We start from the raw sequence: 21,325 nt of genomic DNA, 5'->3' as shown, positions 1-21,325 counted from the left end.
TGAAATGTCCTCAGCCTAGATCTAAGATACTGTGTTGGTCTCCTAAAGATTCCCTCAACATAAACCTCTATCTTTAGAATAGTCTCTGGGACTCCAATGAACTAGAGAAGATTTAACTTCGCCACCTAGCTCCAGGGTTGTTTGTTTCAAACCAGAGACAGCACATCTAATGTTGCATTTTGAGGTGTCAGCCACGTAGGCCAATTTTGGGGGGGAAGCATCAGAAAAGCATGCTGCTATTCAGTTTATTTTCCCAGTTTTGTTAATTTAGATGGACTTAATTTGTAATGCTAATGAGTTCTTTTCTTTAACCTTATAGATAAGAATTACTTGCTGGTTATGAATACCTTATAGGTTATCCCTCAACACTCACGAGTATTTAATTTACTTACTTTCTCCTACAGGATTATCTGCTGTGTTGTATTCAGCATTGTTTGGCCTGGTATAAGAATACAGTGATACCCTTACAGCAGGGAAAGGAGGAGGAGGAGGAGGAAGAGGAGGAGGAGGAGGAGGAAGAGGCATTCTACCAAGACCTAGATGATATATTGGCGTCCATTACTAATAGAATGATTAAGAGTGAGCTAGAAGACTTTGAACTGGTAATTGCTAAGTCCTCAGCTGTATTGAATGATGGGTTTCTTTAGTAGCTTATTAATTTTTATCTTGTGTCTTTTAGGATAAATCAGCAGATTTTTCTCAGAGCACCAGTATTGGCATAAAAAATAGTATCTGTGCCTTTCTTGTGATGGGAGTTTGTGAGGTTTTAATTGAATACAATTTCTCCATAAGTAATTTCAGGTAAGGTATTGCTATAACTCCACTTGTAATTTGATGAATTCTCCTTTTTATTTATACATTTTTACTCTAGCAGTATTCTAGGCAGTAAACAGACCACAGACTATGACACTATCTCTTAAATGAACACCTAGTCTAAGACTAAACTGTGTTCTTTCCACTAGAGAGCACTCAAGTGCATGCTTACCAGGCCTAGGAAATGAAAGCCTCCCAGACCGTGAATTCGAGAACTCCTAATGATAACATGAAAATTTTGTTTGGTGGTAGTATTGGATTTTCATACTCTGCAGGAACTGGTATAAATAAGGGAGGGGAGGCCAGGCACAGTGGCTCACGCCTGTAATCCCAGCACTTTGGGATGCCAAGGTAGGATCACTTGAGGTCAGGAGTTCAGGTCTAGCCTGGCCAACATGGTGAACCCCCTTTCTACCAATAATATAAAAATTAGCCGGGTGGTAGTGGCAGGGACCTGTAATTCCAGCTACTTGGGAGGCTGAGGCAGGAGAATCGCTCAAGCCTGGGAGGCGGAGGTTGTGGTGAGCCGAGGTCACACCACTGCACTCCAGTCTGGGCGACAGAATGAGGCCTGTCTCAAAAAATAAGGGAGTGGAAACAAAACCCAGATAGATTGGTGTGACCTAGGAGTATTATATTAATGAAGTTCCATTCATTTATAATGTTATGTCTAAAATATGACATTTACAGAAACATTGTGATTTCTTTATCACGTGTAAAAGTAAACCACGGTATTCTGATGTTTGTCCTTAGTGGTCTCTGTTTTGTTTTTCACAGTAAGAATACGTTTGAGGACATTCTGAGCTTATTTATGTGTTACAAAAAACTCTCTGACATCCTTAATGAAAAAGCTGGTAAAGGCAAAACAAAAATGGCCAACAAGACAAATGATAGTTTTTTGTCCATGAAATGTGTGTCCAGTCTTCTCACTGCTCTGTTCAGGTAGGTTCTGCTGGTGTACTTAACAACAACCACTCCTGAGGATAGGATGCCTGCCTAGGCACACTCGTTTCACCTAGTTTGGACTATTTACAGTAAGAACTAAGTCAGGAGGTTTTAATTTTCTTGAAATGAAAGCTGGATAATCCTACGTAGGTACTTTATATAGGTACCTTGAATCGTTAAAGGAAAAATGAGAAACAGTGGTCTAATAAATGAAAAGACAGGCTTCAATTCCAACAGGGTGTTTTAAGAAAATCTATGTAAGTAAGCTTATACAAAATAACAGATTTTAAAAAGTAGAGGGGCAGGTGCAGTGGCTCGCGCCTGTAATCTAAGTACTTTGGGAGACTAAGGCTGGTGGATCACTGAGCTCAAAAGTTTGAGACCATCCATGACCAATATGGTGAGACTTCGTTTCTACTAAAAATACAAAATTAGTGGGGCGTGGTAGCACATGACTGTAATCCCAGCTACTTGGGAGGCTGAGGGAGGAGAATTGCTTGAACCTGGGAGGCGGAGGTTGCAGTGAGCTGCGATCACGACATTGCACTCCAGCCTGGGCAACAAGAGCAAAACTCCGTGTCAAAAAAATAAATAAATAAGAAATAAAAATAAAAAGTTAGGGGGTGACCAAATTAAAAATACAAAGGGACAACAAAAAAAACCCTAAAAGACTAAGACGGACATTTACGTTTTATCAAAGTAAAGGATTTGGTGAGGGGGAAAAATGAGGAACAGCTAAGAGTAATGATTATAAAAGCGCAGCCATAGCCATGACTGTAGCTTGGGCCGCCTAGAGAGTCTGCCATTCAGAGCTTATTGGCAGGCTCTGTTGGGTGTGCAAAAGCTTAATTTCATATCCCAATAGCAATAAGGGAATCTTTTTTTTTTCTCTCTCTCTCTCTCTAGGGATAATACCCAAAGCCACCAAGAAAGCCTTTCTGTTCTTAGGTCCAACAATGAGTTTATGCGCTACGCAGTGAATGTAGCTCTGCAGAAAGTGCAGCAGCTAAAGGAAACAGGGCATATGAGTGGCCCTGATGGCCAAAACCGAGACAAGGTTTTTCAGAACCTCTGTGACATAACTCGGTAAGCCACTCCCACCCCTTAGAAGCCTATTCCACTTGGCTATGGTTTCTCCAGAGAACAAGTTGGGAATGGAGGATGAAGGTAGTTTGAAGTTGGACATATTTTAAGAGTGAAAGAATACAAAAAATTAGCCGGGCGTGGGATGGCGGGTGCTTGTAATCCCAGCTGCTTGGGAGACTGAAGCAGGAGAATCGCCTGAACCCAGGAGGTGGAGGTCGCAGTGAGCTCAGTTCCCACCACTGCACTCCAGCCTGGGTGACAGAGCAAGACTCTATCTTAGGCTGGGCGTGGTTGCTCATGCCTGTAATCCCAGCACTTTGGGAGGCCAAGGCAGATGGATCACCTGAGCTCAGGAGTTCGAGGCCAGCCTGACCAAACCGCATCTCTACTAAAAATACAAAATTAGCTGTGTGTTGTGGCGCCTGCCTTAATTCCAGCTACTTGGGAGGCTGAGGCAGGAGAATCACTTGAACCCTGGAGGCGGAGGTTGCAGTGAGCTGAGATCGTACCACTGTACTCCAACCTGGGCAGCGAGCAAACTTCCATCTAAAAAAACAAAACAACGAAAAAAGTCTGTCTCAAAAAAAAAAGTGAAAGAAAATGCAGTAACTGACATAGGATCTTTTTCTAGTCCTGCCTTCCCCTGGCCCCCTGCCTTTTGTTGTTTGTTTGTTTGTTTTAAGACAGAGTCTCGATGTGTTGCCCAGGCTGGATCACTGCAACCTCTGCCTCCCAGGTTCAAGCAGTCCTTCCACTGCAGCTTCCTGAGAAGCTGGGACTACAGGTGCACTCCACCGTGCCCAACTAATTTTTATATTCTAATTTAATTTAACTTACATTTAGTGGAGATAGGGTTTTACCATGTTGGACAGGCTAATCTCAAACTCCTGACTTCAAGTGATCCACCCACCTCAGCCTCCCAAAGTGCTGGGATAACAGGTGTGAGCTACTGTACCCAGCCCTTATTTTTTAAAAATTTTCTGTAGAGATGAGATTTCACCATGTTGCCAAGGCTGGTCTTGAACTCCTGGGCTCAAGCAATATGCCTGCCTCAACCTCCCAAAGTGCTGGGATTAAGGCCTGAGCCACTGAGGACTTTATTTATTTATTTATTTATTTATTTAAGAGATGGGGTTTGCTATGTTGCCCAGACTGGGTTCACTAACTCTTGGGTTCACTAGGGCTTCTAGTCTTGCTTTGTTATGGATTGTTAGTCACATATAAAATGTTGTTCTATTATCAGAGGAAAAAAAGGGATATTACATCATGGTTAAGTGATTCAAAATACAGCAAAAACTGATGAAACTGAAGGAAAAATAGACAAATCCTTAATTATAATCAACCTTCTCCCTGTACTCAAAAAAAAAAAAACAGTAGATAGAATATCTACTGGAAGGAGGTAGAAGATGTGAACAACACTGTCACTCAGCTTGATTTAATTAACACACGCAGAACACTCCACAGCAGCTTCAAAATACACAGTATTTTTATGTGCACATGTTGTATTCACCAAGATGAACCATATTTTAGGCCATAAAAACTCAGCAAATTAAAAAAGTAGAAATCATTATGTTCTCTGACCACAACGGAATGAAACAAGAAAACAGTAACAGAAAAATATCTAGATAATCCCCATATAATTGGAAATTAAATGCACTTTTAAATAGCCCATAGTCAAAAAGTCCTAAGGGAAATTAGAAAATATCCTGAATAGAAACAGACAACATGTCAAAACATGTGATCCAGCCAAAGCACTATTGAGGAAATTAGAGCAGTTAGTGATTTAAAAATCTCAAATCTCTCATATAAACTTCCACATTAAGAAAACAGAAAAAGAGCAGATTATAATGAAAGTAGTCAGAAGGAAGGAAACAGACAAAAGCACAATTAGGAGGAAAGAGAAAGTTAAAATAGAAAACAGAAAAAGAAAGCTAGTTCTTTGAGAAGATCAATAAATTTAATGAACTTTAGTCAGACTAATCAGGAAAAGAGAAGACACATTATAGATAGCAGAAATGAGGAAGAGGGGACATCACTACTGATCCTACAAATGCTAAAAAAATTGATAATAGAATATTAACAGTTTTATGCCAATAAACTTTAATGGATAGGTTTCTTGAAAGCTCACTCAACAAAAAATCGGCAGCCTGGCCGGGTGTGGTGGCTTACGTCTGTAATCCCAGCACTTTGGGAGGCCAAGGTGGTTGGATCACCTGAGGTCAGGAGTTTGAGACCAGCCTGGCCAACATGGTAAAACCTGGACTCCACTAAAAAAATACAAAATTAAACCAGGCATGGTGATATGTGTCCCAGCTACTCGGGAAGCTGAGGCAGGAGGATCACTTGAACCTGGGAGGTGTGAGGTTGCAGTGTGCTGAGATCACGCCACTGCACTCCAGCCTGGGTGACAGAGTGAGACTCTATCTTGAAAAAAAAAAAAAAAAGCAACCTGAGTAATCTTTCTATTCAAAGAAATTGAATTTGTGGTTCAAACTTTTTTCACAAAACTTTAGATCTAGATCTATTCAGTGGTCAATTCTACCACATATTTAAGGGAGAAGTAATGTGAATTCTGTGTAAATTCTTCCAGAAAATAAAAGAGGAGAGAACATATTCCAACTCGTTTAATTAATGAGGCCAGCATTACCCTATTACATAACCAGACCCCGAACATTACAAAGAGACTGCACAGCAATATCCCTCATGAATGTAGAGTCTGCTGTGTTAAAGGCAGACTCAGAAGGCTATATACTGAATGATAACCATTTTTATATGGTGTTTTGTAGAAAGTAAAACCATAGGGACAGAAATTAGATCTGTAGTTGCTTGGAAATGGGAGGAGAGAATTGATGGTCTGAGCACAAGGGAACTTTCAGAGTGATAAAAATATCTTGACTGTGAGGAGATCACACAACCACGTACGTTTTTTTAAACTCTAGAACTGTTCACCTACAGGGTATGAATTTTACTGTATGTAATTTTATCTCAGTGAACTTGTCTTTAAAAACAAAACCACTTTCCCCTGCTTCAGAGTCTTGCTTTGGAGATACACTTCAATTCCTACTTCAGTAGAAGAGTCAGGAAAGAAAGAGAAAGGAAAGAGCATCTCACTGCTGTGCTTGGAGGGTTTACAGAAAGTATTCAGTGCTGTGCAGCAGTTCTTTCAGCCCAAGATTCAGCAGTTTCTCAGAGCTCTGGGTAAGCATTGGAGTATCAATAAATTGGCTTGATTTGGGTTTCTCCTGAACTCAGCCCCTTAATTCCATTTGTCAACCTACGAAGACATTTCAGAACAGTCCTAGTGTTGCTAAGGAGTGACATCTAGTGGATTCAGGATTGGCACGTAGTGGATTACATTCAGCCGCAAAGAGTGACTGGAAAATGGAATATAGTGTTAAGAAATCACAGAATTTTAGAAATACATTTAAGTTTGCCTTTAGACTTTTTTTGGCTAAAATTTTAGCTGTTAAAAGGCCTAAAAGCATGAGTTTATATCAAAGAAGGCAGAGTTTGTTTTCCATTCCTAGATGTCACAGATAAGGAAGGAGAAGAGAGAGAAGATGCAGATGTCAGTGTCACTCAGAGAACAGCATTCCAGATCCGGCAGTTTCAGGTGAGAAGCCTCGTGAAGCCGCTGTACTGGCTGGAGGGGCCTTGCAAGGGAACTGTTAGCAGGGGCAGCTGGAAGAATGGGCAGACGGTGAGCAAGTAGGAGTGGAATTTTTTCCTTGGGTCATCCAAGCAACAGGACATAGCTCTCAGAATGGAAGATAATGTATTTCAAAGGACCCTAGTGAGGATGTGTATTTAGCCACCCACACCTGCAATACTCATTACCTCCAAGGACCACTGTTGGAATTGATACAGACAGAAAGGAGCCTTCAAGGTATACATAGAGCCTATGTTTTTGTTTTTGAGTCTGTGGTATAATTTGACTTGGTCTGATAGACTGCATAGACTGGACAGTAAAGCTTATTAGTTTCTAACCAATTGTCAAAATAGTGGGATGTTCTATCACAGGACTTTTTCATTTAACAAGTAATTTTGAAGTCCCTACCATGTGCCAGAAACAGTTCTAGGTGCTGGGGATATAGCAGGAACAAAAGAGACAAAATATTCCTATCCTTCTGGAGCTTTTATTATGGTAGAAAGACACTGACAAATAAATAATCAAAGACATAGTTACTTCAGGTAACAGGGAAGGTATATAAGGAATGCTGGGTTTGGTGCCTGGTCTAAGCCTGAGAACAACAGATAGGCTCCAGGGAGGTGTGAGCCACCAGAAATTGGGTACATAGTTCCTCATATACGTTTAGCATGGCCTTGGACCAGAAAGAGTCAGTTTTCAGGAAAATTCTCAGAGAGGTTTATGGTCAAAAACAGCTTAGGAAACTGCTGCTTAATCTAGGCTTGTTTTCAGATTTTATCCTCTTAGAATTTTGGTAGCTTTGAATTCTTTCTGTTCCAATCTAAGGAATCTCTGACTAGATGCCCCTTTTTCCTGGTAGGAACGTGTCTGTTAACGTTGCCGTGTGTGCCTTCCTTTCTCAGAGGTCCTTGTTGAATTTGCTCAGCGGCCAGGAGGAAGATTTTAATAGCAAAGAAGCCGTCTTGCTAGTCACTGTTCTCACCAGCTTGTCCAAGCTCCTGGACCCCTCCTCTCCTCAGGTACTGGCACCCTTCACTTAACCTCTTGTAGCTTTCCTCGGACGGCAAGGACTGTGGCATCATAAAAGTGTATCTCTCAATGTCCTTTTGAAGTTGAGCTTATTTTACATAATATATTTGATTATACACCTGAGTTAATATAAGACCTATAAGATGTATTCTTTCCTACGTAATGTGTCTTCCACAACATACATATATGCAGCCATACAGGGGAAGAACATATTGGTTTGGTTTTGTTTGTTCAGGGTAGACAGAAACACCACAGAAAGAATCCTGTGTTGATCTTTGGTGCCTTCAACCTTCTTAAACCTGAGTTCTTTGCCACTCTTGGTGTTTCCCCTTCTTTTCTAAGAAGAAGGTTGGTTAATGATGGAGAAGGCAGTTGCCTTTCTTAGCACAATCACCTAGTACTGACTTAGGAGGGAATGCAACAGAAGACGATTAATTCAGAAAGTGTAACTATAGTGCCAAAGCAGAAACGTCTTTGCAGAGGTATGTGTAAGTGTGCACATGTAGGTGTGGAGTTGTTCACACGCAGAAGAGTAAGACAAGAGCCACGTGTTGGGGCTCTGTTCCATCCAGGAGTAATTTTTCTGTAGGATGATAGAGAAACCTTCAGGAGCCCAGGCCTGTGTGCTCCTACCACGTCTGCTTCCTGAGCTGAAGACAGTGAGGCCCTGGGTATACTCCTCTTTACATGAGCCCTTGCCTCAGAAGACTGCAGCCTGGGAGTGCTATGGTGTTTGGGCACTAGAAAGCTGACCTGCTTCCTATTGTCCTACTTCCAGCTTTGCCCAGAGTCCCTTTTGTGACTCATTTCATCCATTTCCAAACAAACAGCTCACCCCCATCCATTTCCAAACAGCTCACCCCCACTTTGCTTTCAGCGTCATCCTTTCATACTGCTATTTTTGCTGCAAAGAGGAAAGGACTGGGAAAGAAATGGACAATTGGGGCAGGGGGAAATTTGAGGGAAAAATAAATGGATTTGGAAAAGCTAAAATATATAGGAAAATTTAAAAATTGATCTTTTTTAAACTTTTAGGTTTTTAAACTTTTTACCACCCACCTCTTCTCCTTTAACTTCAGGTAGTCTCTTTAAAAATTTTAAAATTTAGGTTGGGCGCGGTGGCTCATGCCTGTAATCCCCAGCACTTTGGGAGGCTAAGGCAGGTGGATTACGAGGTCAGGAGATCAAGACCATCCTGGCCAACATGGTGAAACCCCTCCTGTACTAAAAATACAAAAATTAGCTGGGTGTGGTGGCAGATGCCTGTAATCCCAGCTACTTGGGAGGCTGAGGCTGGAGAATTGCTTGAACCTGGGAGGTGGAGGTTGCAGTGAACCGAGGTGGCACCACTGCACTCCAGCCTGGTGACAGAGCAAGACTCTGTCTCAAAAAAAATTAAAAATATTTAAGAACAAAGAAAAAATAAATTTAAAAATTTAAATTTAGTTTTGAATGGGTAATAAAGTTCTCTGATTTGAAAACCACAGATTATCAAGAGATTTATGTTGAATGGTCTCCCCCATCCACGTCCTCCATCTGTTCAGTTCCTTCTCTCCCCAAATAAGTAAACACCTTTAGTTTTTTGTGTCCTTCAAGTTTCTTTATTCCTCCCCAAGTAAATACAGATTTTTATTCCCAATCCTACCCCTCTTCACACAAAAACTTGTTCTGCATCCTGCTTATTTCATTGAACACGATATTCTGAAGATATTTTAATATCAGTTTGTAGAGAGCTTTCAGTTAGCCTCTTAACTTTTTCCTCAACACATCAAAACTGCGTTCTTGATAGTGATTTGCACTTAAGTATAAGTGCATTTCAGTGCTTTTATAGCTGAAAGCCTATTCCAGAGAACTGCGGAAGCAGAAAGTTGACTGTGTCTGGTGATGCAGACCCCTGCTATCTGAAGACCTTAAGCATCCTGCGCTTAGCTAAGAATATTCTCTCTGGTTTCTTACCTCTTTTATTTCTCTTTTTTCTGTCCCTTCTCTGTTCTAACCACCTTTGTTCTTTTGGCTTCTAAATGCTAACTCTACTGTTCTTAGAGCCAGGATTCTTTCCCACACCTTTCTGATAACCTGATATCCTCAAGTGGAGCGTGTGGGTACATGGGAAGGAAAGAGGGAGCTTTCGCCCTAGATCACCATGGTAGAAGTGAAGGAAGTTCAGGTATGAGGACCCCAAAACTTTTGGTCCGCGGTAAGGACATAGACATTGGGAATTAAATTGTATGCTATTCTCAAAATTCTTGGAATTTTTGACTTATTTTTATGCCCTTCATCATATATTACCCCTTGAGATCCAAGAACATGTTTTGGCAACTGATTGGCTTAGACATGGAAAGGTCTAGAACTCTTCTGATAACACCTAAGCCTATCTCTGGCCTGGTTCTTTAACATCTGAATGATCTCTAATTTAGTTTTTGCAGATGTTATCCTGGACATTGAAGATTTGCAAGGAAAACAGCCGGGGTGAGTTTCCTGCCATGTTTTCCCAAAGGCTTTATATAAAATCACGATCCTCCAATGGCATTTAGGAAAGAAAAGATATTCCCCAGTCACTACACATTCATCAGAGTGGCCAAAATGAAACAGACATCTAATACCAGTTGTAAATGTTGGCAAGAATGTAGAGTAGTTGGCTCTGTCATCCACTGGGGGTGGAGGCATAAATTTGTATAACCACTCTGGAAAACTGTTCAGCAATATCTAACTACTAAAATTAAACATATGCCTATGACCCAGCAATCCAATCACAACAGAAAAACATGGAAGAATTCTCTTAGCAGCGCTATTTTATGTTTTATTTTTTATTTTTTTGAGATGGAGTCTTGCTCTGTCCCCAGGCTGGAGTGCAGTGGCGCAATATTGGCACACTGCAACCTCTGCCTCTTGGGTTCAAGCAATTTTTCTACCTCAGCCTCCTAAGTAGCTGGGACCACAGGCGCATGCCACCATGCCCGGCTAGTTTTTGTATTTTTAGTAGAGATGGGGTTTCACCATGTTGGCCAGCACGGTCTTGATCTCTTGACCTCATGATCCGCCCACCTCGGCCTCCCAAAGTGCTGGGATTACAGGCGTGAGCCACCATGCCCAGCCAGCAGCACTATTTTAATAGGTTAAAAACAAACCCAGGTGTTCATCAGCATTAGAAAGGATAAAAGACTTATGATATATTCACACGGTAGAATCCTATACAGCAAATGAGCAGGGGCAAACTACACAGACACACAACTTGGAGAGGATCTCACAAACATACTGTAAAACAAAAGAAGCCAGGTGCAAGAAGGGGTAGTTACTGTAGAATGCCATTAGTGAGGTTCAGAATTGCACAGAAGTCAGAATAGCAGTTTCCTTGGTGGGGCAAGTTAGGAAGGAGTCCCTAGAATACTTGTAATGTACTTGATCTGGATGCTAGTTGCACGGCGATCATGACCGACACTGGGAGATGTCTGCCTCTTTGGGCACACGGATGAAGAGGCATCCTTGCAGACTAGCTGCTTGGCTGTAGTGTGTGTAACACTAGGATGTTGTGCCTGGGATATGACAAGCTACCTGTTTTGGTTAGGCACCCCACCCCCATACACGTGCCTGAGGGACCTGACTGGGTTATAACTTAGCTTTTAATTTGGTTTTCTTCCCATTCCTAGAGGATGCCTTGTTTTGCAAGAGCTTGATGAACTTGCTCTTCAGCCTGCATGTTTTGTATAAGAGCCCTGTCACTCTGCTGCGTGACTTGTCCCAGGATATCCATGGGCACCTGGGAGATATAGACCAGGTACTAGAGCGAGCCTTCAGTACAGTACCCTGTGTGGGGATGGAGGTCAAGGGAACAACTTACTGTCATTACGTCTCACTTCCCCCCTCTTCCCTAGGACATAGAGGTGGAGAAAACAAACCACTTTGCCATAGTGAATTTGAGAATGGCTGCCCCCACCGTCTGTGTAAGTGCTGCCCCTGAGCCACAGGGAGCAGCTCTGTCATTCCTTCCGTTCTGCTGCATGTGAAGTGGCTTGTGTCTGGAGGCCTGTTACCTATGTGTAGGTGGCCAAGTGGCCATGGTTATTATATTACCCCATAGCTGTGTAGTGATCACAGCAGACACTCTTGTCTTTCAGTTACTTGTTCTGAGTCAGGCTGAGAAGGTCCTAGAAGAAGTGGACTGGCTAATCACCAAGCTTAAGGGACAAGTGAGCCAAGACGCCTTATCAGGTAAGATAAGTTCAACTGGGATTCCAGGAATTGACATCAGCAAGGTCAACCAAAAATCAAATTGGGCTGGTGCATAAACGTAGAGCCCCTGGGCTAAATTTCTTACTTGCTTTTGAGCTAGACTTTTTCGTATGTGATGAAAGAAGTAGAAGATCATATGGCTTATCAACAATCACGATTGTCGATTCACTCTGCATATTGAATGTTCATTTTTCTGTAAAGATGTTCTAGTTGGCGGTAATCAATTTCTAAATCTCCTTTACTCTTAACTGGAAATGAAGTTGGGTTTGAATGTGCCAAATTTATTTCCCTTCAGAAGAGGCCTCTTCTCAGGCAGTCCTATCAAATCATCCTGTGGAGAAGGCCATCATCATGCAGCTGGGAACACTGCTTACATTTTTCCACGAGCTGGTGCAAACAGCTCTGCCATCAGGCAGCTGTGTGGACACCTTGTTAAAGGACTTGTGCAAAATGTACACCACACTTACCGCACTTGTCAGATATGTGAGTATTTGAGAAGCAGATTTGCCCCCACCATTCTACCACAGGGAGCCAGGAGATCAGGCTGGGGCAGCAGATCATGGTTTCATTTTTATTTTGGTCAGAAGGTGGCAGGCATCTCCACAGGCCAGGGAAAAACAGTTTATAATTCTAAATCTGCTTTTGGGCCAGGCACGGTGGCTCACACCTGTAATCCCAGCACTTTGGGAGGCCAAGGTGGGCAGATCACGTGAGGTCGAGTTCAAACCAGCCTGGCCAACATGGCGAAACCCCATCTCTACTAAAAAAAATTAGCTGGGCGTGGTGGCGGGTGCCTGTAATCCCAGTTACTCAGGCAGCTGAGGCAGGAGAATTGCTTGAGCCCAGGAGGCCAAGGTTAAGTAAGCTGAGATCATGCCACTGCAGTCCCGCCTGGGCAACAGAGGAAGACTCTGTCTCACAAAAAATAAATCTGCTTTTGGAGGCCCTTAATTCCTTGGCATGTATGTGGCACCTGATTGAGAATGAATGCCTCTTTCAAATGCCTTCTAAGGTTTAATCTAAACTATAACTATCTAGATTTAAATCTGAGCCCATATTGCATAGAAATTATACCATTTCTAACCAGTCTGGACACTAAAGAGATGTTTATTCCTCTTTTTTTTCATTCCTTTATCATGTGGGTGTTAAATATCTTATAGATGAAGTACTAAGGTGGGGAAGAAAATAATTTTTTATAAAAAGACAAGGCATACCCTGCTGTTACTGGTTATGTTTCTAGCAATGATCCATATTAAATACTTAGAAAGGCACAGGTAACCCAAGAAAGATGTGAACCATCCCTTCTCACAGCAGTGTGGCTCTCAGAATGTGCAGCTCTGGCTACATGTGGCTCACCTGCTGTAGTGGAAATACTGAGAGCCTCTTCTCTTTATTGGCATCTTTAAAAGGAAAGACAGCCAATTTGTTGGTTTTTGACATGCAGGGACTTACCAGCCTGAGGAGATTTTAAAGAAATGAGAAAGTTAGAAACAAACCCTTCATTACCTATTGTCTGGGAAGCTTAGGAGCTTTGGAGGAGAGGAAGAAGGGAAGCCTTGTATCTCGGCTTCTCTGTGAATTTTTCTTTTCCCTCCTGTCAGAACGATGAGTCACACTCCATCAGCTCACTGCTGCAGGACGTGTAGTTTCATAGGGTAGTCTGCTAAATCCAGGAATCTTTTTTTTATTAGTATCTCCAGGTGTGTCGGAGCTCTGGAGGAATTCCAAAAAATATGGAAAAGCTGGTGAGTTGAGAATGCCTTTCCTAGGAATGGGGGAAGCACTTTCGTTGTTGGTTATATTGGTTTTCTTCTCCCTTGCTGCAGGTGAAGCTGTCTGGTTCTCATCTGACCCCCCTGTGTTATTCTTTCATTTCTTATGTACAGGTAAGTGATTGAGAGGCAGTACCCAACAGATCTTCAAGAAAGGATTTCTTACATGCCCAGGGGACTATTGATCACCTGAACTGAGCGTATATAAACTTTTGTCCTTGCTTGCCACAAGCCAGAGGCACCCATCAGAGACTGAGTCAAGGCTTGAGGGCTTTGCATCAAGGAGATCTTTATTCATGTAAAGAAACCAGTTTCATTTAATTTGGAGAAAGGAGGCATATGTGTTTGCATTCGGAGCAAGGAAGGAACAAGCATGCTGGGGCTCAAGGGCTTGCTTTATTTTTGGGTGACTGAAAGTCCGTGCCATGAGATGTCCTCTGGGAGTGTGAGCAGAGCAGCAGCAAGCTCATGGAGAGGGCTGTAATGAGACAGCAGTCAGTGTGAGGGCACCTCCGGGGCTTTCTAAGTGTCGCCTGGCCCCAAGCACCATCAGATTCCTGCGGTACTTGAGTCTCCTTTATTGTTTGCTTAAAACAGAGTTTTTTAACCTCACCACTATTGGCATGTTGGGCCGGGTAATTCTATGTTGTGGAGCCTGTTCTGTGCATTTTGGGATGTGGAGCAGCATCCCTGGCCTCCACCTACCAGATGCCAATAGCAGCGCCCTAGTTGTAACAGCCAAAAATGTCTCCAGAAACTTCCAGTTGTCCTTAAGGGACAAAATCACCCCTGGTTGGAAAGAGGAAGAAGCGAGAGATGTGCCTTAGGCCACTTAGTCATGCAGTAAATGTATCACAGGGCTGTGACTGATCTTTGAAGAAACAGAGAGAATGGGTCCACTAAGTGTCAATCTCAGCCAAGATTCTAGAACCAATTATTAAAGCCACAGTTTGTGGCCACTTTGACAGTATGCTTCACTTGTTTTCTGCCTCTGCATCACTTACAGGCCCAATATCATTCTACTGGTAACTTGCCTCGTTATGTGTATTCAGGGTGCCTCTTCCCCTCCCTTTAAGAATCGGTGATCAGCTGGACACAGTGGCTCATGCCTGTAATCTCAGCATTTTGGGAGGTCCAGGGGGGTGGATCACCTGAGGTTTGGAGTTCAAGACCAGCCTGACCAACATGGTGAAACTCCATCTCTACTAAAAATACAAAAAATTAGCAGGGCATGGTGGCACATGCCTGTAATCTCAGTTACTCAGGAGGCCAAGGCAGGAGAATCACTTGAACCCAGAGGGTAGAGGTTGCAGTGAGGCAAGATCTCACCATTGTACTCCAGCCTGGGCAACAAGAGCGAAAATCCATCTCAAAAAAAAAAAGAATCTGCGATCAAGTAGGCTGTCATCTGGATTTAGCTGAAGGAGTTCTTAGCAATGGGGCTGATAGTTGAGGCTGGCTGTCACCTTGCCTTTGTACCAGTTTTGTGATCTGCGTCAGGAATACATCATCCATTTTCTGTATCCACCCAGTAGCCAGCTGTCATGAAGCTTTTACTTCTGGTCCTCTCCTTTTATCTTACCCAAATGCTTGCAGGAATGCTTTCTCAAACCTCATGCTTGTAAATTTTCATGTAGGTGCCATTCATCAAACAAATCTGTTGTCTATGTATAGAATATATACCTCTCCATTCCCGTATTGGGGTTTTGAGTTTCCTCATCTCCAAGTCTTAATGATACCTATAAAGCCACATTCCACAGAGTATCCTGTATAGACTGAGACAGTCCTCAGAAAAAGGAATTCAGTGAGAAATGCTCATACCGTATTTCTCATCTTAGAGATTCATGGTGTCCATCTGCATATTAAAGGTGCTGAGACCAGCCATCGTGGCTGAGGTAAAAAGATCACTTGAGGCCAGGAGTTCAAGACCAGACTGAGCAACATAGACCCCCCATCTCCACGAAACCTTTAAAATTTAGCCAGGTATGTGCTTACAGTCCCAGCTTCTTGGGAGGCTGAGGCAGGAAAATCACTTGAGCCCAGGACTTGGCGGCTGTGGTGAGCCATGATCATGCCACTATACTCCAGGGTAACAGAGTGAGATCCTGTCTCAAGAAAAATAAAAGTAGTGCTGAGAGTTCCAACAGTATGTTCATTAGTAGTTTTCAGACCTATTCAAGACCATTTTAAAGAAATAACCAGTGTTTCTATTTGGCAGAATAATGTTCCATAGAGTAGAGTTTGGGAAATACTGCTGCTAGATCCTATTTACTACCCTTGTTATTATCCAAGAGTCACGTTATCTAATCATTTTACTAGAAAAGGTAATGCTTAGAGAACCTCTACCTGGTGTGCTAAGCTCTTTTCATACATCATCTCATTCACCCCAGCTAGAGGTTGTGATTAGTAGTTATTCCTATGTGCATGATGAGAAAGGGTAATGAGAATGCCCAAGAACACACCATGAGGAAGAGGCAGATCTGAGACTTGAACCCAGCTAGTTTGACTCAATCGCAGAAATTGGCACTTTTTCTGTAAAGGGCCAGATAGTAAATATGGGTCATACAATCTGTCACACCTACTCAGCTCTACTATCGCAATATAAAACTAGCCATAGACAATATACAAATAAATGAGCATGGCTATGTTCCAATGAAATTTTACTGTCAAAAACAGGCAGTGGCATTTTGTACTGTGGGCTGTAGTCAGCCAACCATTGCTCTAGAGTTGGACCTGATACCTGTTGACATGTAAAATGTTGGAGGGTTTGGGGTTTCTTGTTTCTGACCCCATTCTCAAGGATTTTCTTCTGGGAATCACTGCTACCTCCTAGACCGCTATTCTTTTTCCCCCCATTACACAGTAATCAGTTTCATTTCTTCCCTGGGCATTTTCCTCCACCTCCATCCATATTCCACGTAAAAGCCTTACAAGTCAGCTGATCTGCAGGCAAACATTTTACACTTTCCTGTTTTTGTGAGATGTACTTAATGAGTGCCTCTGGGCAAGATCCCATGCATAGTTCCTTTAATTCCAGCTCTGATCTAGAAATGGGGATTGCATTTTCCACATCTCTCATTGGGCTTTTCCTCTCTTGTAGCCCCCTCTTCATTTCCTCGCTTCCTTAGATCTCAGTGGGAAGAAAGCAACGAAAACCTGTGCTCCAGCTCTTAGCATCCTGCCCAGAACTTTAAAAGATGCTTCTCTTCCAGCTCTCCTTTTGACCCGCCTGGATCCGTTGGAGTGGGCAGCAAACAGGGTCCCATCTTTGTTACAACCTCCAGGAAGATGGTTTGCTTCCCACTTGGTCAGTGAGGTTGACCTGTGACTGCCTCCTTGCCTCCCACTTTATAGGGCTTCACCTGAACTCTACCATTCTCCGCCCTGCCTTCCAGGTCCCAAAACAGATTTCTGCGTTCCCGCCCCTCTGGAATGTCTCCAGTTCCTTATTGTCCAGAACATACCATGTGGAACAGCCTCCCGTTTCTCTCATGGCTCCACTGGCATAGTTTCTCTGTATTTTTAGGTCTGTTTCTTTATTCTCTTGTCCTCGTGGAACATGGTATGTTCCTTCCCTAAGGTTTAGTACTCCCTTTGAGGTAAAAGCTTCCTACATTTCTGTACCTTACATTTGGGTGGTTTTTCTCCCCCGTCTCTCTTGACACAGGTCTTGAGTTTCTTTTGCCTTATCAGAATCCTATGCCTCTTGGTTCCTTTCTTTATATTACCCAATAATTTACAACATGGGGAAGTGTTCCTGTGACCCTTTAAACCTTTCTTGAGCATGGTAACCCACAGCACATCAAATGTATTTGCTTTTGGCTTTGCTAAGGAAAGTAGAATCTATGTGGTGATCGCCTGTAAGTGGGAAGACTGCAGGGCCCTGCAGCAGCCTCCTCAACTTCCTCTCCTTTATGGAATCCATTTAGCCTACTGGCTAAAATAGAAATAGAAATGCCTATTCCTGCTGCCACCTTTACAGTCCCCATGTTAACCATTCTTTAGTACCTCACCAGCCCCTTGGCTGACCCAGTGCGGTAACTGTCCTGCCTCCAACTTCCATGTGAAGAACAGATTATAAGCCTCCCAGCAATTGAAAACTATCTGAGGATTACAGAGCGTCACATTTTTTCTGCATCTTCTAACACCTGTTGCACAGATAATCCTGTTTACCCTCAGACTTGGTCCTCAAACCCTGTGTAATTACCTTCCTAGAAAATTACCACTAACAGCTGGGCACGGTGGCTCATGCCTGTAATCCCAGCACTTTGGGAGGCTGAGGCAGGCAGATCACCAAAGTCCAGGAGTTTGAGACCAGCCTAGCCAACATGGCAAAACCCATCTCTACCGAAAATACAAAAATTAACTGTGTGTGGTGGCATGTGCCTGTAATCCCAGCTACTTGGGAGGCTGAAGCCCAGGAGTCGCTTAACTCAAGAGGTCGGGGTTGTAGTGAGCCGACATTGCACCACTGCACTCCAGCGTGGATGACGAAGCAGGACTGTCTCCAAAAAAAAAAATTACCACAAGCATGCTAGCTCTACATAAAAATCAAGACAATGTGTTTGTTTCTTTAGAATAAAAAGAGTAAAAGCCTGAACTATACGGGAGAGAAAAAGGAGAAAACTGCTGCCGTTGCCACAGCCATGGTAAGCTGCTGACGCTGACAATTAAAACGTGGTTGTTGGTGAACCTTGAAAACATTAAGTGAAAGCAGCTAGTGACAAAAAGACTACATTGTGTGATTCTGTTTTCATTAAATGTCCATATTAAGTAAATCTAAAAAGGCCAACTAGATTAGTGGTAGTGTAGAGCTAGGTGGGTTGGGAGATGGGGGTGACAGCTCAAAAGGGTATGGAATTTCTTTTGCGGGTGATGAAAATGTTTTGGGATTGTGGTGATGGTTGCACAACTCTGAAAATACTGAGAAAAATGTACATTGTGAGTGAACTGTGTGGTATATGAATTATAGCTCTATAGAGCCGTTACCAAGTATGTGTTGTGTGTTATGTGGTGTGTATGTGTGTGTGTGTGTGTGATATACATGGCTCCTTCTCAACTCAGGGATTTTATGATCAGATGGAACATCTTATTTTTCCTCTGAACCAAAAATATGTTTTATTCAGGAAGCATCAGAAAATCTGGGGTTGAAATAAAAATAGTAAAATAACTTAAGATACTCCATGGGAGGAAATTATTTTTAGGTAAGGTTGGTGAATGCAGAATGTGCTCTCAAAGATCTGTAAGAGTCAGCCAGGATAGGCCGGGCGTGGTGGCTCAAGCCTGTAATCCCAGCACTTTGGGAGGCCGAGGCGGGTGGATCATGAGGTCAAGAGATCGAGACCATCCTGGTCAACATGGTGAAACCCCGTCTCTACTAAAAATACAAAAAATTAGCTGGGCATGGTGGTGCGTGCCTGTAATCCCAGCTACTCAGGAGGTTGAGGCAGGAGAATTGCCTGAACCCAGGAGGCAGAGGTTGCGGTGAGCCGAAATCGTGCCATTACACTCCAGCCTGGGTAGCAAGAGTGAAACTCCGTCTCAAAAAAAAAAAAAACAAAAAAAAACAACAACAAAAAGAGAGTCAGCCAGGATCCAGGGAAGTAGGCACTTAGCACATTGCTGGCCAAGTTGAAAATGAGCACAGCCTCTCTGGGGGCTTAGCAATAACTAATGAATCCCAGGAGATACACATTCTGATGTAACAATTTCACTTTTAGGATGTACAGGCCTGTGTACAGGATGGTCCTCACAACATTGCTTTTAAAAGTGAAATATTAGAAACAAAGATATCCATGAATAGAGGACTGGATAAATAGTTTATACTGGTGTGTTATACAGACACACAAAAAAATAGACATCTAAATGTTCAGCTACCTGGAATCATCTCCAAGATAATGTTAAAAAAAAAAATGTACAGTGTCCTCATGGGTTAAAAAAAATACAAATAAAAAATGTAGGACCTACAAATTACAGCTCAAATTAGGGGGAAAGATATATAATCCCAGCAGTGAAAATTCACATGCAGACCAGAACAAGGAAATACAACTAGGGCGAGAATAGGCGTAAGGGTATCAAGTCAGAAAAGGAACTAAATTTCTGCAAATGATCCTGCCCTCCTCAGCCAGTCTCTAAGTAACAACAAACAATGGGATTATAAATGGAAAGGATCACTGCAATTATCTCTACTGGCATTTGGGTCCTTTGAGATTCAACTGCCAAAAATTTTAAATTACTTGTATATAAGTAAAACTGCATTTGAATGGGAAACACACTAGTTTCCCCCAAAGCCATACAGTTTTGGAAGTGACAGCTTCAGAGGAAAACTTCAAAAATCGGTTCAACCTGAAACGTAAGTCTTCTTCACGTTCCTTGCCCTTAGGCCAGAGTTCTTCGGGAAACCAAGCCAATCCCTAACCTCATCTTCGCCATTGAACAGTATGAAAAATTTCTCATCCACCTTTCTAAGAAGTCCAAGGTAAACATTCTCTATTATGTGCCACCATTTCCATTTACCTTGACGGGATCTGGCAAACTAAAGCAGCACAACTACAGTGGAGGGATCTGGTCTATTTGTGTTTGCCATCCACCCCCCTTTTCTTTTGGAGAAAGTGTCTTAATTCTGTCCCCAGGCTGGTGTGCAGGTTCAAGCCTCCTGCCTCAGCCACCATAATAGTTGGTACTACAGTCATATGCCACCACACCCCAGTAATTTTCTGTATATACATATTTTTTGTAGAGACAGGGTCTCACTATGTTGGCAGGCTGCCTAAAGTGATCCTCCCGCCTCCGCCTCCCAAAGCGCTGGGATTATAGGCATGAACCACCACACTCAGTCTCCCTAGTCTCTTTGCTATTCCTGATCTGATGGCCAGAACCCCAGCATACAGAAGGAAGTGGGTGTGTGCTTGCTTTAGGTAGAAACTGAAAGGCTGGTCAGGTACACTGAAAATGGCTTCAGCTGTCCTGGCAGGAACTGTGAGTAGGGAGATGCTCCCATGATCACAATCCCGTCACAGGTGAACTTGATGCAGCACATGAAGCTCAGCACCTCACGAGACTTCAAGATCAAAGGAAACATCCTAGACATGGTTCTTCGAGACGAAGGCGAAGACGAAAACGAAGAGGTCAGTGCTAGCTTCTGTCTGGAGCCCAGCAAATCCCAGCCACTCTTCTAGCTGGTTAGCAGCCTGTCTGGGAGCAGTCACAGATTAGTGGGAGGGCAACAGACTGGAAACAGGCAAAGATGAGAGCCAAGGACTCTCAGAGGGTTGTAAACTTTGGACCACACCAAATCCTATGAAGTTGCCCTGACTTGTATACATTTCTGGTAAACACTTCTGGAAGTGGGTGGTAACAAAACAGTGTCCTGCTGTGGGTCCTCTTTGTTGTCTTTTAATGATGAGCAGCTGTAGCAGCCTGACCCAGAAACTAGTTTACTTCTCATGTCTTGCCCTCATTCAAAGAAAAGCCACTCATGAGTCTGGGTAAAGGCTCCTTCCTTCAGTTCATGCCAGTTGCTTATCCTTTTCCCCTGCAGTTTGTCCCTCTCCCTTTACTCCTACAGTACCACACCCCCATCCATGCAACATCTTCGAAACAAAGCCCAAGGTTTCCTTACTTCTAGCACCTACAGTTTTCATCTGAGGTTTGTCTAGTAAGTAGCAAATCAGTGACCCACTCCCATTTCTGAATTGGAAGTTTACATGCAAGTGCCCTGGATTTCTGGCTTCTCAAGGATTTGGAACATGCCTTCTTCAGATGATCACACTCCAGGCTCCCATCCACTCCTTTACCCACT

General features: G+C 42.9%; 1 protein-coding gene across 6 annotated transcripts in view; it reads left to right on the top strand.

Moving 5' to 3' along the window:
* Positions 1-21,325, top strand: part of FANCI (FA complementation group I) — a 91,771-nt gene that overhangs the window by 69,529 nt on the left and 917 nt on the right. For 4 of the 6 annotated variants that reach the window (XM_032263899.1, XM_032263901.1, XM_032263898.1 and 1 more), the window contains exons 21-37: positions 405-602; positions 680-801; positions 1,591-1,755; positions 2,665-2,844; positions 5,876-6,042; positions 6,372-6,457; positions 7,396-7,512; positions 9,940-9,991; positions 11,170-11,297; positions 11,395-11,463; positions 11,638-11,731; positions 12,048-12,235; positions 13,444-13,497; positions 13,579-13,638; positions 18,102-18,173; positions 19,907-20,002; positions 20,544-20,651. In XM_032263899.1, coding sequence (XP_032119790.1) covers positions 405-602; positions 680-801; positions 1,591-1,755; positions 2,665-2,844; positions 5,876-6,042; positions 6,372-6,457; positions 7,396-7,512; positions 9,940-9,991; positions 11,170-11,297; positions 11,395-11,463; positions 11,638-11,731; positions 12,048-12,235; positions 13,444-13,497; positions 13,579-13,638; positions 18,102-18,173; positions 19,907-20,002; positions 20,544-20,651 — 1,956 coding nt within the window. Of the gene's footprint in view, positions 1-404; positions 603-679; positions 802-1,590; positions 1,756-2,664; positions 2,845-5,875; positions 6,043-6,371; positions 6,458-7,395; positions 7,513-9,939; positions 9,992-11,169; positions 11,298-11,394; positions 11,464-11,637; positions 11,732-12,047; positions 12,236-13,443; positions 13,498-13,578; positions 13,639-18,101; positions 18,542-19,906; positions 20,003-20,543; positions 20,652-21,325 lie in introns of those variants that run through there. The other 2 variants (XM_032263902.1, XM_032263903.1) reach the window with 2 other exon arrangements.

Source organism: Sapajus apella, unplaced genomic scaffold (assembly GCF_009761245.1).
Source record: "Sapajus apella isolate SASKATOON/1434 unplaced genomic scaffold, GSC_monkey_1.0 scaffold139, whole genome shotgun sequence".
NCBI classification, from domain to species: domain Eukaryota; kingdom Metazoa; phylum Chordata; class Mammalia; order Primates; family Cebidae; genus Sapajus; species Sapajus apella.
The sequence above is the reverse complement of the archived record's forward strand: the minus strand, read 5'-3'. Positions and strand labels throughout refer to the sequence as shown.